The 16,979-nt window shown below is 43.4% G+C and overlaps 2 protein-coding genes and 1 long non-coding RNA gene across 3 annotated transcripts; 1 reads left to right on the forward strand and 2 right to left on the reverse strand.

Moving 5' to 3' along the window:
• Positions 1 to 2,970: 2,970 nt before the first annotated feature.
• On the reverse strand, positions 2,971 to 3,942 carry LOC124670404 (probable glutathione S-transferase GSTU6). The gene is made up of 2 exons (XM_047206915.1): positions 3,512 to 3,942; positions 2,971 to 3,426 (listed from the first exon to the last, which is right to left on the reverse strand). Exons 1-2 carry the CDS (start codon positions 3,833 to 3,835, stop codon positions 3,049 to 3,051), a joined length of 702 nt encoding a protein of 233 aa, XP_047062871.1. The 5' UTR covers positions 3,836 to 3,942; the 3' UTR covers positions 2,971 to 3,048.
• Positions 3,943 to 6,767: 2,825 nt separating this feature from the next.
• LOC124670414 (probable glutathione S-transferase GSTU6) lies at positions 6,768 to 7,567 on the reverse strand. The gene is made up of 2 exons (XM_047206923.1): positions 7,244 to 7,567; positions 6,768 to 7,136 (listed from the first exon to the last, which is right to left on the reverse strand). Exons 1-2 carry the CDS (start codon positions 7,565 to 7,567, stop codon positions 6,768 to 6,770), a joined length of 693 nt encoding a protein of 230 aa, XP_047062879.1.
• A 1,960-nt stretch (positions 7,568 to 9,527) lies between these two features.
• On the forward strand, positions 9,528 to 12,212 carry LOC124670425. Its single transcript, XR_006992522.1, has 4 exons — positions 9,528 to 9,631; positions 9,715 to 10,185; positions 11,298 to 11,845; positions 12,088 to 12,212. It is a non-coding gene; the product is annotated as an uncharacterized LOC124670425 (long non-coding RNA).
• The last annotated feature ends 4,767 nt before the right edge of the window (positions 12,213 to 16,979 follow it).

Raw genomic sequence — 16,979 nt, forward strand, 5'->3', positions numbered from 1 at the left:
ATGCCTTTGGCATACCGGGGGTCATCCCCCCAACAACGACCATGTCGCTGCCAGTGGTGCATTTTGAGATCATAAACTAGCTGGGCATGGGTATTGACATTCTCAATCCGCCCATGCGTTTCAAGGAAAGCTTCAACGCGATCAGAATTCCGTTGAGGTTGCACTCGGGTGCCAACGTTGTCATAGAAGCATGGCAGACTTAAGTCTCTTTCATCCTCGATGATCATGTTGTGAAGAATCACACAACATGTCATGATGTTCACAAGGATTTGGACATGGATCTAGTTTTGGTATATCCATCCAAACCCGCTCCATTGCCATCCTTAAATGTAGACCAAATATGATGTAGACATGGACCGAAAAGCGGGTGTTTGCCTAACCATGAGACGACTTGGAAAATAAAGAAAAAAAATTAAGCAACACACTAAACTGACAAACTTGATCCCCTAGACTGTTCAATATACCGCGAAATAGGCGGAAGTTGAACCGTGGAAAATTCCTCAAACCCATTTCTTTTGGGATGGGCCACTTTGGGAGTTCAGCTTGACAAGGTCACTTAGAGCATCTTTAACAGGACCCGTAAACACGCGAACTGAAAACTCTAGGTTCAGTTCACCGAACTCGTATTTATGGGTCACGGGCTCGTTACTGCGCCGGCGACATGTCGAACCCGTAAAAGTAGGATTTTTCATAGAATTCATATGCAACATGGTATAAACATCAATATACAACAATCGATCATAATTAATCAAATAATCATCCAAATTATTACAACAGATAAACAAATGTCTCAACCAAATCACAATAGTTTTGAAATAATAAAATAAATAAAGAAATGTCTCAACCAAATTACAATAGTTTTCAAACAATCAAACAAATGAACAAATATCTCAACAATGATACATCTCACACATAAAAGAATGGAATGGTAGGATCATAGGCGACGACCATGTCGCTGCCAGTGGTGCATTTTGAGATCATAAACTAGCTGGGCATGGGTATTGACATTCTCAATCCGCCCATGTGTTTCAAGGAAAGCTTCAACGCGATCAGAATTTCGTTGAGGTTGCACTCGGGTGCCAACGTTGTCATAGAAGCATGGCAGACTTAACTCTCTTTCATCCTCGATGATCATGTTGTGAAGAATCACACAACATGTCATGATGTTCACAAGGGTTTTTTGTCCCAAAACCGAGCTGGACCACGAACAATAACAAACCTTGCTTGAAAAACACCGAAAGCTCTCTCAATGTCCTTGCGAGTTGCTTCTTGAGATTTGGCAAATTCAGCTTCTATTTTATCTTGGGGATCCTTCACAGATTTCACAAAAGTTGCCCAATCTAGATAGATGACATCAGCTAGATAATATCCCATTGTATATTCATTGTTCATGACCTTGTAATTGCAAGTGGGTGCTTTCCTATTTGCTAGTTTCGCAGCACGTTGATGACATTGGGTGTTCCCGGCAAACCCCAAAAAACACCGTCAAATCGACAAATCTTGTGATGCGACGGCCTCAACTACAATGGTAGCATCTTTGCTCTTCCCACAGTACTGTCCATGCCATGCCTTAGGACAATTCTTCCATGTCCAATACATACAATCAAGACTACCAAGCATTTCAGGCCAACCTCTTTTCTCATTTATCTCCATCAATCTTTTTGTGTCATCCTCGTTGGAAGCTCGCAGATAGGTTGGCCCAAAAAACTTGATAAGCATGCAAGAAAACCTACGCACGGACTCCGTGGTTGTATCTTCGCCAACTCGAAGATACTCATCGTTGTAATCCGCAGGGATGCCATACGCAATCACCCTCATGGCATCCGAGATTTTTTGAAAGGGGCTGAAACCCATCACGCCGGCAGCATTCCTATGTTGCTTGAAGTAATTTGAGTTGGCTTCGCAGGTCTTCACAATTTTGACGAACAAACTACGGTTCATGTGATACCTCCTACGGAATAGATGCAGCGGATAGGTAGATACCTCGGCGAAGTAGTCCTCCATCAGTTGCTCGTGGCCGAGGAGGCGATTTCGTTGGATGTGGTTCCGGCCAATCACCGAGCCGCGCTTCCGATTCAGCAGCTGCGCGCGATCCTCCAGCTCGACAGAGAGAAGGAGGATGGTGGCCTCCACCTCGCCATCCCTGGAGCAGCTCGTCGAGGTTAGAATCGCCCGAGCTCGACGAATCGGACAGATCAACGTCGATGAACTCGTCGCCGGAGCTCATCCTCGATTCGGTCGGCGCGGCAATGGCGGCAACCGAAGTTGGGTGAGGAATCGCGGGCGGGATGCAGGCATAGAGTGAGCGGTTGCGTGAGGTGAAATTTCAGCTCGCCCTAGATATGGATCCACCGTTCGGTTCGCTTGTTCGGCCCCTACAAATATAGGGCAATTTGGGTTTTCGGTCTCGGCTGGAAAGAAAATCGGCTTTGCATCGTTTATGGTGAAAAAAAAAACGATTTTGCATCGTTTACGGTGACTAATCGGCACCGAATTTCAGCCTAAACTCGTAAACTGACGGTTACTTTTTGTTTTGGTTTTTTACAGGCTGGGCTAGAGATGCTTTTATGCCTTGTAGGTTGGGTCATGCACACACAAAATTCCATATTAGTCGGTAATAGAATTTCCATAGTTGCATCTGTTCCATTGGAAAAAGGCCATCCGTTTCCGTTTTCGCCAAAGGAATTTTTTTTCGGTTCCACAGAATTCCGTTTTGTTTCCGTACTATCCTGAAAAAGTCAGAAAATTTCGCCTCGTTTTCATCCCTAGTAATACTTGTTTTGTCTTGGCCCTACATGGCATAGGTAATGAGAGGTAAAATCATCCAAATTACGGAGTAGATAGTACTAATTTGGTTCGCCCATCCAAAGCACTCTCTTTCTAAACGACGCCAGTAAAATCCAGATCAAGGGCATTTAAACAGTTTAAACAAAATGTGGTTAATGTTCTCAGGCTAGGGAAGCTGCAAATCCTACTCTTTATTGCGGGAGCTACACTCTCCAGTTCACAATTCATCGATCCAAACTACTGGGACTGAACTGAAACCAGTCACTTGGAAGCTGCGGCAGCAGCCCGGTAAGCCTGGATCTTCTTAGCGTACTCCGCCGCGACGTCTGCGTCAGGCAAGACCTTCTTCCCCACATCGCTTTCCCTGAACCGGTCGGCCCAAGCGGCGAGAACTGGAGTCTTCGCGGCGTCGATGACCACCACGCCGAACATCTTGCGCATCGCGTCGAGCCAAAACAAATTGCATCCGACCGCGATGTCAAGGTACCCGACGGAGTCGCCGGAGAAGAAAGCCTTCCCGTTAGAGCACTGGGTCAGCGCCGCCTCCAATTGCTCGACCACCGCAGCCGTCTCGCTCATCTTCTTGGCCCTGTCCTCCTCCGTCTCCGCCCTCATAATGCCTATCCATGCCGGGAAGAACTGTGAGAAAGGACACGCAATTAGCATCGATCGGCTGCTGAAACATCAAAAGAAGAGGAGAGAATTTGGGAATAATGTTGCAAACCTTGTCATCGACGTAGGCGGCCCAGAAGCGAGCAACGGCGCGGTCGTGGGCGTCGGCGGGGAGGATGGAGGGGCTCGAAGCAGCCCAGGCCTCGTCGACGTACTGCACGATGGCTAGCGACTCGCAGATGGGCTTGCCGTTGTGGACGAGCACCGGCACCTTCTTGTGCACGGGGTTGTACTTGAGGAGGAGCTCGCCCTTGTTGAACAGGTCCTGCTCGATGTACTCGTAGCTAACGCCCTTCAGATGCAGCGCCATGCGTACACGGACTACGAATGGGCTCACCACCATGCCCAGCAGCTTCAGATCTCCTTCGCCCGACATGTTTCTTCTGCTTTGCTCCTACTGTATGTGCTCTTAATTATGTCCACAGACTTTTGGGGTTATACGTTTGAGCTTTATATATTGGGGCGAACTAATGGCTGTGAAGATTTTGCTATATACGAGAGGCTGCACAAGAACCACGAGGCTTGGCTGAAATAATAACAATTCTATCTTCAGCTGCATTGGAGTTGCATTGCAGAGCATCCTAGGGTGACCTTGTCTCTAATCTCTAGCGTCATCTGTGACGTCAAGTCACATATCCATGAGCCACTAACGGAAGGTCCGGAAATAAGCTCTTTGCTGCGCGTGTCCGTGTGCGAAAGACACCGCAAAGTCTATGCAGAACATCGCAGATCGGCCCGGCAAATATACCCGGCAAACTCTACAGGGCCCAAATCGGCCCGGCAACGACTCTTTGTTGTATGTAAAATTAAGGGACAGCGGGAAAGCAGATATGAATAACCTACGAAGACACACAATTGGAATTACCATCAACTTAGCAAGTGAAATTTGTGTGATTGGAGACAAAGGACGATCTAGGTTCATCCGAGTCTCAAGTTTGATTGACATACATGGCAACTGGGATGAAGCTTTGGTTCGAAAAACGTTTCCTCCTACTGATGCAGAGGTTATACTAAAGATAAAATTATCTCAGAGAAGGCCAGCGGATTTTCTTGCTTGGCGACTCGAAACGAATGACGTTTTTTCTATCAGGAGTGCTTACCGATTGGGGCTTAGGCTGGGACAATCTGGTAGACAGCGAGCGACTACTAGCTCAACGCCTTTGGGTGATAAAGCTATATGGAAGAAGCAATGAAAGTGCAATGTACAAGAGAAGGTTCGGATTTTTGCATGAAAGTCCTTGTCGAGCGCGCTGGCCACAAAAGGAAATAAGAAACGAAGACATATTCCTGTTTCGGATGAGTGTCAAATTTGCGGCCATGGCTTGGAGGATTCTTATCATGCACTTGTGCAATGTCCCTATGCAACGGCACTTTGGTCTGCAATGAAGGAGGTGTGGGCAATTTCTTTGTGGAGATGTGATCGGCGTGATGATTGGTTGGAGCACTGATGTCTCTATTAGAGGAAATGTGCAATCGTGTTCTTATGATCGCATGGAGAGTTTGGTTTGCATGAAATGAGGTTACTCCTGACAAGGAATTACCGATAGTTGAAGTATCGAAGTGTTCCATTTGTAGCTATATGCAATTGTTGGAGAATGGCCGATGTATGACGCCGGAGCAGATCGTGAAGGGGAAACATGTGATGGGCTTGACTGTCATGACGAGGAAGGTATCATGGCCTCCTATAGAGATCGTATCTTGGCTGCACCCAACTAGAGGAGTCCTGAAGCTGAATCTGGATGGAGCTTTCGTTGCCCAGTCTTCACTAGCAGGCACCGGTATGATTCTACGGCAGAGCAATGGCTCGATCGTCTTCTCTGATTGCAGAGCTCTGCGGCAATGCTCCTCTGCGTTGGAAGTAGAAATGCAAGCGTGACCATCAGGAGCCGTGTGCATCCAGAAGCCATGGCATCCCGCTGTCCCTCCGGTGAGAGGAGGGTCCAAAGCTGAACCCAATGAAAACCATATGCATAACCTGCAAAAAATGAAAAGAGACTTTATTATTAAAAACAATATCATTTCTGACCCTCCAAATAGACAACATAAAGCAGAAACCTCAATTCGGATAAACGCCTTAGATTGTCCCATTTAACCAATTACCAAACATATTAGTAATATTGGTTGGAGGCGGAAGATCATAAGTGAAATTAACCGTACACCACACAAGCTTAGCTAAAGGACAATCAATAAAGAGGTGTTGAATAGTCTCCTGTTCCCCAACAGAAAACACATTTTGTACACCCATTCCAATGTCGTTTAGCCAATTTATCTTTGGTTAGCAAAACCTTATTACTCAAAACTGCATGAAAATCTTTATCTTAAGTGGAATTTTCACCTTCCATAGATACTTTCTCAGAAAATGAGTATGGTCACACATAAGATCTTCATACATCGACTTCACCGAAAACAAACCATTAGCTGTCAAATTCCAAACAAAGCGGTCATCCTCGTCATTCAAATTTACCATCATGAGTTTACGACATAATTGTACCCATAAAGTCCATTTGTTACCACTTAACGTCCTTCGAAAAGTAATGTTCAGTGGGGTTTGAGTTAATACATGTACAACTGTGACATTTTTATGATGTACAATATTATATAAGGACGAATACTGCAGGGCCAACGTAGTATTCCCTAACCAGGTATCTTCCCAGAAACGAGTATTCATGTCATTACCCACTTTAAAAAAACCCTTAGAAAAAACTCATGTTTGACCTTCATCAATCCTTTCCTGAATGGAGAATCGATAGGCCTAGCCTGTACCTCCGATAAAGTCTTCTGTCTTAGATATTTATTCCGTAGCAACTCTTGCCACACCCCGTCCCCATTAAGAAGTTTAAAGAGCCATTTACTCAATAAACATCTGTTTTTGATTTCGAGAACCTCAATACCTAAACCTCCTTGATCTTTGGATCGGCAAACGATGTTCCATTTTGTTAGCCGGTATTTTCTTTTGTTTTCATCGGACTGCCAAAAGAATCTAGATCTATAGAAGTCCAAACGTTTCCTTACCCCAAACATCGGCAAACTAGTTAATACTGAATTAATAAGGACTAGCCTATCACCATATGATAGTAACTTCTCTTTCCAGCACCCTAATTTACCCTCAAACCTTGATTCTACCGGATGCCAATCAAAATTTCTTAGTTTGTTGTAATGGATCGGAATACCCAAGTGGGCAAGTGTCTAAAGGAAAGTGAGTAGTCTCTTTATTGTGTGAACTATACTTCCAGTTCATGATCTACCCATCCAAACTATTCGGACTGAATTTATTTTTTTGAGAGGTATTCGGACTGAACTGAAGCCAGTCATTTTGAAGCAGGCCGATAAACCTGAATCTTCTTAGCATACTCCACCGCGATGTCTGCGTCCGGCATGACCTCCTTCCCCACATCGCTTTCCCTGAACCGGTCCGCCCAGGCGGCGAGAACTGGAGTCCTGGCGGCGTCAATGACCACCACGCCGAACATCTTGCGCATCGCGTCGAGCCAAAGCAAATTGCATCCGACCGCGAGGTCAAGGTACCCGACGGAGTCGCCGGAGAAGAAAGCCTTCCCGTTTGAGCACTGGGCCAGTGCTGTCTCCAACTGCTCGACCACCGGAAGCGTCTCGCTCATCCTCTTGTCCCTCTCCTCCCCCGTCTCCGCCTTCAGAATGCCTAGCCACGCTGGGAAGAACTGTGAAAAAGGACAACGTAGTTAGCAAATTAGCATCGATCGGCTGCTGAAACTTGAAAGCTGAAACATCAAAAGAAGATGAGAGAACTTGGGAATACGTTGCAAACCTTGTCATCAACGTAGGCGGCCCAGAAGCGAGCGAGTGCGCGCTCGTGGGGGTTGGCGGGGAGGATGGAGGGGCTGGCCGCAGCCCAGACCTCGTCGACGTACTGCACGATAACTAGCGACTCACAGATGGGCTTGCCGTTGTGGATGAGCACTGGCACCTTCTTGTGCACGGGGTTGTTCTTGAGGAGAAGCTCGCCCTTGTTGGACAGGTCCTGCTCGATGTACTCGTAGCTGACGCCCTTCAGATGCAATGCCATGCGTACACGGATTACGAATGGGCTCTCCAGCATGCCCAGTAGCTTCAGATCTCTTTCGCCTGCCATGCTTCTCCCAATTTTTTCGTTTGCTCTTGGTACTCCTGCTGTTCTCTTATGTTCAAGATTTTTGTGTTTATACTACTAGTACTTTGTAGCTTTATATAGCGGTGAACTGATAGCTGTGAAGGTTTTGTTTATTACGGACCCCAATGCGCGCTGAGCAGGCTGCACGAGGGCCGCGAGGATTTGCTGAAATAACATTTATGTCTTCAGCTCGCTGGCCCTTTGACTTGCAGCTGCAGAGCATCCTAGGGCAAGCTTGTCTCTACTTTCAAGCGTCACCTGTGACGTCAAGTAATGTTGCATAAACTGATCAGCATTCACTAGCGCTGGCCGGTCTTGGGCGATGATGTATTTTTGGAGAACACTTGCAATCGATTGACAATTCTTCTTCGACAGACTCGCAACTCGCAAGTCGTTACTGTTGCTTTATCAGAATGTGCGAGAAAGCACATTCTTTTTTTTATAGATAGAATGAAGAACCAAATACGGATATCCACAACAAAACACTGAAAGAAATAGGCGATTGCTTTAAGACACAGGCTCTATGAAGAGTGGAATCTTCGTGATGATTCATTCTTCAGATATACTGGTCCTGATTGGGCTTTAATCCTCTTGAGTCAGGTCAGTGATCAGATGAGGTCAAAGTTGCTTTTCATGTGATGGAGAACCTGGCATCTTAGAAATAACATGATTTTTGGGGACGGTAAATGTAGTATTGAACAATCTGCTATTTTTCTTCAATCTTACCTCCATACTATGCAGGGCAGTAGGGAGATTGAGGTAACTGCAGATCCAAAAGGAAAGCAACCGATGTTGGTTCAGTTGAATGTGAATAGTGAGAAGCAAAGTAAGGCCCAAAACCATTGGACAAAACCTCCTGAAGGATGGGCTAAACTTAATTTTGACGCAGGTTTTAATGAACAGTCAAACTCTGGTTATTGGGGTGCAGTTCTTCGAAAGAACAAGGGAGATGTTATCCTTTCTGCATGGGGAGAAATCAACCATTGTAAAAATGCTGAAATTGCTGAAGCTACTGCTGGTCTTCTTGCTCTTCAGTCTGTCATTCCTAACTACAGTGGCCCAATTCTTGTTGAAAATGATTGTGCTACTCTGGTGTCTGAAGTGAAGATGGTGGAGAAGAGCAAGTCTGCTATTGCTAATATTGTGGACGAGATCAAAAATTTACTACGGTTGTTCCCAGATTTTGCTTTCTCAAAAGTTCACAGATCCTGCAATGAAGTTGCACATGTTCTGGCTAGAATTGGTCCTAGTGAGCTGGGTGGGCAAGTACTGATTGGATCGGTTCCTTCGTGCGTGATGGAATTTTCCGAGCGTGATTGTATTCATAACAATGTTATTTAATTAATGTAAGCACAAGTTCAACAAAAAAAAACCTTCACTAGCTTACACTTCTCTGCCACCTCAACATTGGCGTCAGAACTAAAGCCTCCTGCCGAGACTTGTTTTTTAAGATCTGGTTGTTCCACTCTATCCAAATCACGCACGACGAGGAAGGGGGAACACGTAGCCAGCTTACCGTTACTATTTCTCAGTGTTTGTGTATTAAGTAACAGTAAAACTTACCTACCTAGGAGCTTCCACAGTGCTTAGACATTCCTAGCCGTTCGATTGGGGCATTTAACGGTGTGCAGTGCACGGAGCGAATTCCCCGATCACCACGTTACTTTGTTCGATCGCTCAAATAGGCCAGCTTTCGTGGCTGGGCTGCTACTCCCCACCTCAACCTAGGGCGCTCCAGGTTGTTTGGGCCCCAAAACTCCCAAACGGGCCAGCTGGTTTGGCCTCAGGCCAAGACGCACAAGATAGGGTCCATCCTATAATCTCCCTGTCTTCTCTCTGCCTATCGCACCTCAGTCGGATGCGATCTCCGACGGCGGCGACCCTTCCCCCATCTTGACATGTAGTGGCGGGCCGGCGGCCTACGGGACAGATTCCGCAGCGGGTGACCACGTTTCTGCGCTCCCTTGACGCCGAATTGTGCTTCCCAGGCGAGGTAGCTCCAAGCGGACGTGGAACCAGATTCTCACTCGTCTGATGTAATATATTGTAAGTTTTGATCCATGGGATTAGTCGTTTCCGATAGCAAATAATCTCAGTTGTGATGCTTAACCAATCTTCCTTTTTAACAGCCTTCACAATGGAAATACAACCCTAAACCTATGGAGACCCCTCATGCTCATCACACCTTGATTCAATGTCAAAGACTGGTGGTATCATGAGGACGGCGTCCTAACCCCTCTTTAATAATTAGGCTTTAGTTTTATGCAAAGGTAAATAGCCTGTACGGCTGTACCTCGACTGTCTTCTTAATTTCCATTTTAATTCAGTTGTACCCATCTGTTAGATATATCACATTGCGTTTCGCATGTAAATACAAGTTCTAAACGTTCGCCATGTGATAGACATGACCAGCGAACAAATTATGTACTTGATTAGTTTGGATCAAGTGAGAGATTACACTTATTTTCATTTTATGTTGGAGAACTCGGTACTGATGCAAAGACATTCAAGGTTCTTTGTGTCTGTTTTGCTTGCTCAACCTACAATTTATTTCTATGACGGGGTGTAAAATTACCGTCTTGCCACAGAAGGTTCTTGAGGTAAACAATAGTGGCATTCGAATTCTGGTGTCTGCTCTTAGATACGATCATATGCTTCATCTAACTCTGTAATTCATTTAGGTTCACATACAGAAATCGCACCGCTCAGTTTGGCTTCCTTCTACGGTAGTCTCTCTCTTCTCTGCTGTTCTCACGAACGCGAAGAGGAGGACAACAGTTTCCCCACCTTCCACCACCGGTGCCCAGGCCGTGGGTTCCCCTATCCTCCGCCTGCCGATCCGGCGGCGGGAGGTGTGGGGAACCCCAGTGCCTTGGTGCCGGTTTGTAGATAGGTTTAGGGCTAGTTTTTCTGGTGGCGACGGTTTGGTAGATGCGTCGTCACAGGGAATAAAGTATCCCCAGTTCCTTCTCCACCTCGTCTGTGAAGACGATGAAGGGCTCGTGGGAGGCGTCTTCCTCCGCTCGTCCCGGGCGGTGGATCTAGTTTCTCCAGGATCTGTCGGTATGGCGGCGTTACCGGCGGATTTGGTGGAGTTTTTGTTCCTCCGGCCGCGTCCGTGTCCCAGCGGCATCTTCTCCGATGTCAGCGAGAAGCCGGGTGGAGTTGTACAGGAGCAATCTGGCAAACGGGGCCCGCCCTCTTCTAGGACGGCAACGGCGGCTGTTCTGGATTCATGGGTGCTTCGGAGCGAGGCGGGTGGCTGCTGGCAGGCGGAGCTGCTCTGCTTCTTCGACTGGGTCGAACGGAGGTGGCGGCTCCGAGATCTGGTGAGCACGGGCAGAGTCCCGGCCGACGAGCCCCAACGTCTCGGTCTCGCCGTTTGTGGCGAGCCACTCAATCGGCTCACAAAGCAGCTTGGTCTGCGATGGTGCTCTACAGATCTGGGCGTTTCTGGGCGTCTTCTTCTCCGGCTGGGTTCGGCAACGGCCGGCCGGCGGCGGGCGTCAGATTGGTGGTGTGCAAGGACCTCCAAGGACCTGTTCGTTTTTTGTTTTTCTTTCGGAGGTCTTGTTGCATTTGTTTCGGACACCTGTGGCTTCCGGAAATTTCGTGTGAGTGCTGTGTGGGTTGTACTATTTGTTTTGATATGAATGGCACGTGGCAACTTCAAAAAAAAAAAAAAAACTCTGTAATTCATTTTTGTTTTCAGGATGTTACCTTGGACGGTTGGACTACATTTTCAAGTCTACACTGCTCTGACCTGATTACATACTTATCTACATCGCTGCGGCGCAACAAAAGATGGGCTTCAAGATATTATTGTTTAATTGCTTGATATAGATCGCTATGGCATATTTACTTCCAATTGGAAGTACTGCTAATTTTGAACGCTACATACATCAAACATAGTTTTATTTGTTGTGTAATTATCGTGTTTTCTTAAGTGCAGGGTCCATCCCATTCCATTATACCATCATTGTAGTTACTATAATACAAATCATTAGATGTGCTTTCTATTGATGAAATTACAAGCTTTATTTTCTTGTGTCTTGGATGGAGGTAAACTTACTGACCACATGAAATCAGCATATAGTTATTTTTGTGTAGAAGAGAGACATTGCAGGGATGAGATCTTTCTTTTGGTTTTCTTTCAACTGTTTTCTCATTGCAAAAGTAGAGAAAGGAACTCTATTCTTTGCAGGTCCAGCTTAGTAGTGTGCTGCAAGGGAAACTGCTTGAGCGAGATGAAGCTTTTAGGTCAGTCAAGAACTTGATTCACCTCTGATATAATGCCTGACGGGAATATCAAGTTTGCTATTCCTGTCTCCAATTGTATTATCATGCTTGTTCGAGTCATGCAAGATAGACTGCAGACGTGTACCGTAACCTGTGGTCTTTTCCACACTTTATTTCTGGATCATAAAATTGCAGACTCAATGTAGTCAGTTCTCTAGCGATATTATTGTTAAATACTTGCTGATTTATTGTTATTATTGCAGGTTATTTGGTTGGGAGACAAGCAGGCAACATTGAAGATGTTAGAATATGGGATGTAGCCTTTCCGCGTGTTCAAATCTTCTGCTCTGAAGAAGATATTTAGGTGGACCTGATGATTTCTCATCGAAATGCTTAGCAGTTTAATTCAGTGTAAGCTTGTGTTTTCCTGATAATTTTGCGTAAACTTTCCAACACTATCTTGTACTGTTTCGATTGATGATACGTGAATGGACTGTCTTCGTTTCAATATAATTGTCTAGATGTTCTGCTAAAAAACTGATGTTTACAATACATGATATTGAGACGGTGACGATGAAGGAAAAAAGTGTGGCACTACGTCACAGTTCTAACCGCCAAGAAAGACATTCCCGCTGAGTGGGTCTTAAAGCAGTACTGTGGTAAGATTGAGATACCCCAATTGGTTGGGATACTTATTCTGCTCTGTGGTCAGAATAGCCCTCATTAGGTCGGAAAGTTACCGTGTTCTTTTCTGACATGATATGCATGGGAACTAAAATTTGCCGCATCTTGAACTTATATTGTTGACAATTTGTGTCTCTATTCTCTCAATTTTTTGTATGGCCAATGATGCGTCTGATCTTGCTGTTGTAACAGTCTGATCTATTCACGTATATAAATTGGTGGGGATATAAGATTATGGCCGATGATTCATCTGATATTTCTGTTGTAACATTCTACTCACGTGTATGAATTGATGGTGACATGAGATATTGATCTTTGTTATTTGTATATTTGTAGTTTACAATTCTTAACAGGTTTTTGGAAATTGCCCTTTGTATGTTCCATGGCAAAGTTGTATTATTGTGTTATCGCAATGGACGGGCGCAGCAAAGCGCGCCATAATGGTCTAGTGTGGACCATATAACAGAATAATTTGTCAGCTCTTGGCGGTAGCGTTCGTGTAGGTCATCAGTCATCACACCGTGTTCATGATCTCAACCGGATTCATGCACACCAAATCCATGTATGTTTACCATAACCAAATTCTTGACATTGGGGCTGATCCTAAAGAGATACCACTTCCTCAAGAATTTATCCTGAATCGGAACCTTTTTGGCTTAACTTTATTCTAGTTTTGCCGAAAGAGCAACCCCTTTCTTCACCTTAAACTAGCAAGGTGGCCCTCGCAAATGCGAGGGCATCATCTATTTTTTAGCATGTTGAGCATTATATTTATTGTGTCGTAGGAAATATACTAATTTATTCTAGATACATAATCTTTGATTTTTTCCCCTCAGCTGTGTCATTTCCGCGACACTTTAAGCCATTTTAACAATACATGTTGAGAAATATGTTATATTTTAGTGTTGCAGTCTTCTAGATTTAACCGGTCGACACCGCTATCTTGACTTAATAAAATAATCACCTAGAAAATAGCTCTAGAATATCGAGGTGTGGTGTTACCTTAAGGTGATAATTCACCGAAGCTTTTAAAAGTCGCTCGGATGCACATGATAGATTGTGGTGAAAAGGAGTTTATGCATATGTGATATATTATTCTTGTGAAAGTTTGGGTTTTTTAAATTTTAACTTTCAAATGTATAATCATTTGGTTTCCTCATATTTTTGTGGCATAGGTAGTATGCTTATATTTCATAGGAATTATTTCTTTCATAGCGTTTTTATTTTTTTGGAGCATTGGAGTACGTTTTTACATACCAATTTATCTTCGCTGTAGTTTTAAAAATTATTTTTTCATCACACTTGAATCTATCGAAAATAATGTTTTGTTGGTACAAATTAAGTTTGGGATGAATCGAGTTTGCATGACACTAAAATCTCATATACGTTATAATCTTGAGAATCAAAGATATATTAATTTTTTTTAGATGGAACACCCCATTCCAAGATCTGTTAATTGTTACAGAAAGTAAATTCTATATATATGGAACTCAGCCAGGATGATGTGCCATTAGCATATTTTTCATGAAGTTATTTAAGTGGACTGGCTTCTCTTTTTTCTGGCGTCGAGCCTGACATGGCATGTAGCATAAATATTTTTGAAAAATGGGTTAGCCTAATTCCACGTACATGTAACATCCAGACATCTTAATTCGTATACTATTTACCTAAGAATCGTTGAGCCACCAGGATTGCTTCGCTCGATTCTACCGGTGTGCGATGTTGCTCATAGCATTCAGACATCTTAATTCGTATACTATTCACCTAAGAATCCGACCAACTCCCCAACTTACAGCTGAGCGGTGCGCTGACGAGACGAGAGACAGAGACATGGAGTGCGGGCCAATTCAATAACAAACTCTAGGTTGTTTTTGCATAACGACTGCTTCAGACACTTTTTTAGGATCGGAGGGAGTATAAGTTTAAGCTATAGAAGAAAACTCTAAAAAATCATGCATTCCACTTCAAGAAAACTAAGCTAGTACGGGGTACGTCTTTCTTTTGCATGGTCTTAGATGGAGCTTGCTAGACTTGCCTAGCTAAGGAGCGCAACATTTTTTTCTGATTGGAGTTTGCTATCATGTATGGTTCGGTAAAAAGAAGGATTGGTATGGTTAGTCAATTAGGAGGGTCTACTTTGTTTAAAAGAGATCTATGGACCGGCAAAAAAAGACTGGACACGAGTCTCATCCATATATTAAACATGTCAAACGTACCATAAGTTGTTACGTAAATAATAATCTCTCATTAAATCATAGCCGTTTAATTTATATCTAACTGTTAAAATAATTTAGATGATGTCGATTAACGTGGTGGCTCGATCTATTAGACATCCTTATTTTGCTTTTAGTATATAATAGATTGCTCAAAATATGAAGAATTTCTGGTGAAATTTGCATTACAGGTGTGTGCTAACATGCCATCAAGCACCAGCACTCAGTTGTCACCGCTTTATTTCACAGGCGTATTATCACATATTCTCAAATATTCTTCTGGTTACATTATACACAAGCCAGGTTAAATATGCAATCGTATTCACAAATTTACGCTTTCCAGCCAAACAAGTTAGAAGTATCCAGGTGGGTGGAGATGACCATTTTCAGAAGCCTAACTCTTTCCCTAGTTCAGTTGTGTTGAGAACATTGCTCCTAGGTGTGTGTTTTCATTGAACACCGTGTAGAATCAGATTCATGATGCTTCAACAAATTCATTCACTCTTAAGCATTTTGAATGCAAGCATAACACATGGGCTCATAAAGTGCCATAATGGTACTGCTTGATCGCTGAGTACAAGCAAAGGGCTCGTTCGGTTTGTTGGGATTTGTCATGAATTGGTTGAGGAGTATTAAATCCCTTAGAAGTCAAAATCTTCTCCAATCAGAGTGGATTAATTGAACAAGTCTTAACGGTGTTTACCGAAGAGAAATTTTCTTGTCCCCCAATCCAGCAAAGAAAACTTGAATTGATCATGAGATGGAGCGATGACACAATACTTGCAATGGAACAGTCGTTCAACACGAACCACAATTGTTCACCACTCCACTACGAAAAGGTTAACCGGTCACTAGGCCAAACAATTGCATGCTGGCGTCATTCTTGAGTCTTCACGCACATGGCAAGAAACTACTACAGTACTACTTTAGATTGCTCTAAAGTCTAACCCCCAATAAATTACAAATACAAACCTTATTTACCTCTGGCGCCAGATTGCATAGCACATGTGCAGCATGATAAAAAATGAGGTTGCCTGATGGCCCAAGGAAGTCTTGACGGAAAGGAGACCGAGCGATGGACCTCATACAGTTATACCTAGTATTAATATCATTAAAAGAGAAATATCATGAATCATCTCCCCACAACAATATGATAGCATGCTCACTAGTGATGTGCAACAAAGTGCTACTTCACATAAAGAACCAACCTACAGTTGGATGGTTAGGAGGGCAGATCCCAACCCACTAGATTTCAAAATCCCATATTTGATATTTTTAGTGGTTGTACATTGAAAACAGACTCCGTACAAGAAATTATGCTTGTTTTAGTAAACACTGCGTAAAACCGACTTCGAATCGAAAATTAGGACTAGGTTCCAAAAACATAAACTCATTTTCTATGTTTAATGTGAATAAAGTTGCTTTTCTTACATAGATTTATCATGGAACTTACTATGTACTAAAAGGTAACCTTGAGCTATAAATGATTTATACATGGAGAATTGGAGAATTTAGAGATTTTTTCGTACTTGAAAGACACTTTTGATGATATTATCACTTCTGAGTTAGTGGCGACAACAACAATTAAAAGGGATTTCCTGGTTACAAAAATCATCAATACCAAAGTGAGCATCGGACGAGAGATATTCAAAAGTCTTGATTGACAGAATTATAGAAGATTTTCATAAAAAAGGGTCAAGCCTTGCTATTGAGGTGACATTAGTGGTTTGTTTTTAGGTTCTACTTGTAACCAAATATATTTCTATTTCTATTGTACTAAGTGTGTTAGAATCATATATAACATTAATGTCTCAAGGCAATTTTGATGTTTCCATTAATTTTTTATAGCTACTATTATTAGTATCCGATTAAAATGAAATGTCAATTAAACACTTGTAACTGAGGCATAATATGTAACGGCATCATACATAGCCAACATAGATTAACCAAACTACTAGGCTACACACAAGTTTACAAGGGGGTGGTTAATTGTCCATGGTAGCTAGGGGTGACCGGATCAGCGATCATGGTGATTGAAATTTGTCTAATGGTCGCGGTATGCTTGTCACTGATTCTACATACTATGTTGATTTAGTACATCTGGAGCAACACATGTTTCATGACTTGAGGATACATAGGTTGATCTCTGGACCTTTTTTAACAAACATTGCCTTTTGTCTACTTTTTATAATGATATGACCGCGTATATGTCAAGCAAACGGTGCAAATAAATTATAAATATCATATTTGTCTTAGAA

Source organism: Lolium rigidum, chromosome 1, assembly GCF_022539505.1.
Source record: "Lolium rigidum isolate FL_2022 chromosome 1, APGP_CSIRO_Lrig_0.1, whole genome shotgun sequence".
Lineage (NCBI taxonomy): Eukaryota > Viridiplantae > Streptophyta > Magnoliopsida > Poales > Poaceae > Lolium > Lolium rigidum.

Coding starts and splice junctions, on each gene's coding strand:
- LOC124670404 (XM_047206915.1), bottom strand. CDS start 3,835: ATGTCGGGCGAAGGAGATCTGAAGCTGCTGGGCATGGTGGTGAGCCCA. Junction 3,427..3,511: donor CCGCCTACGTCGATGACAAG/GTTTGCAACATT, acceptor CCTTTCTCACAG/TTCTTCCCGGCATGGATAGG.
- LOC124670414 (XM_047206923.1), bottom strand. CDS start 7,567: ATGGCAGGCGAAAGAGATCTGAAGCTACTGGGCATGCTGGAGAGCCCA. Junction 7,137..7,243: donor CCGCCTACGTTGATGACAAG/GTTTGCAACGTA, acceptor CCTTTTTCACAG/TTCTTCCCAGCGTGGCTAGG.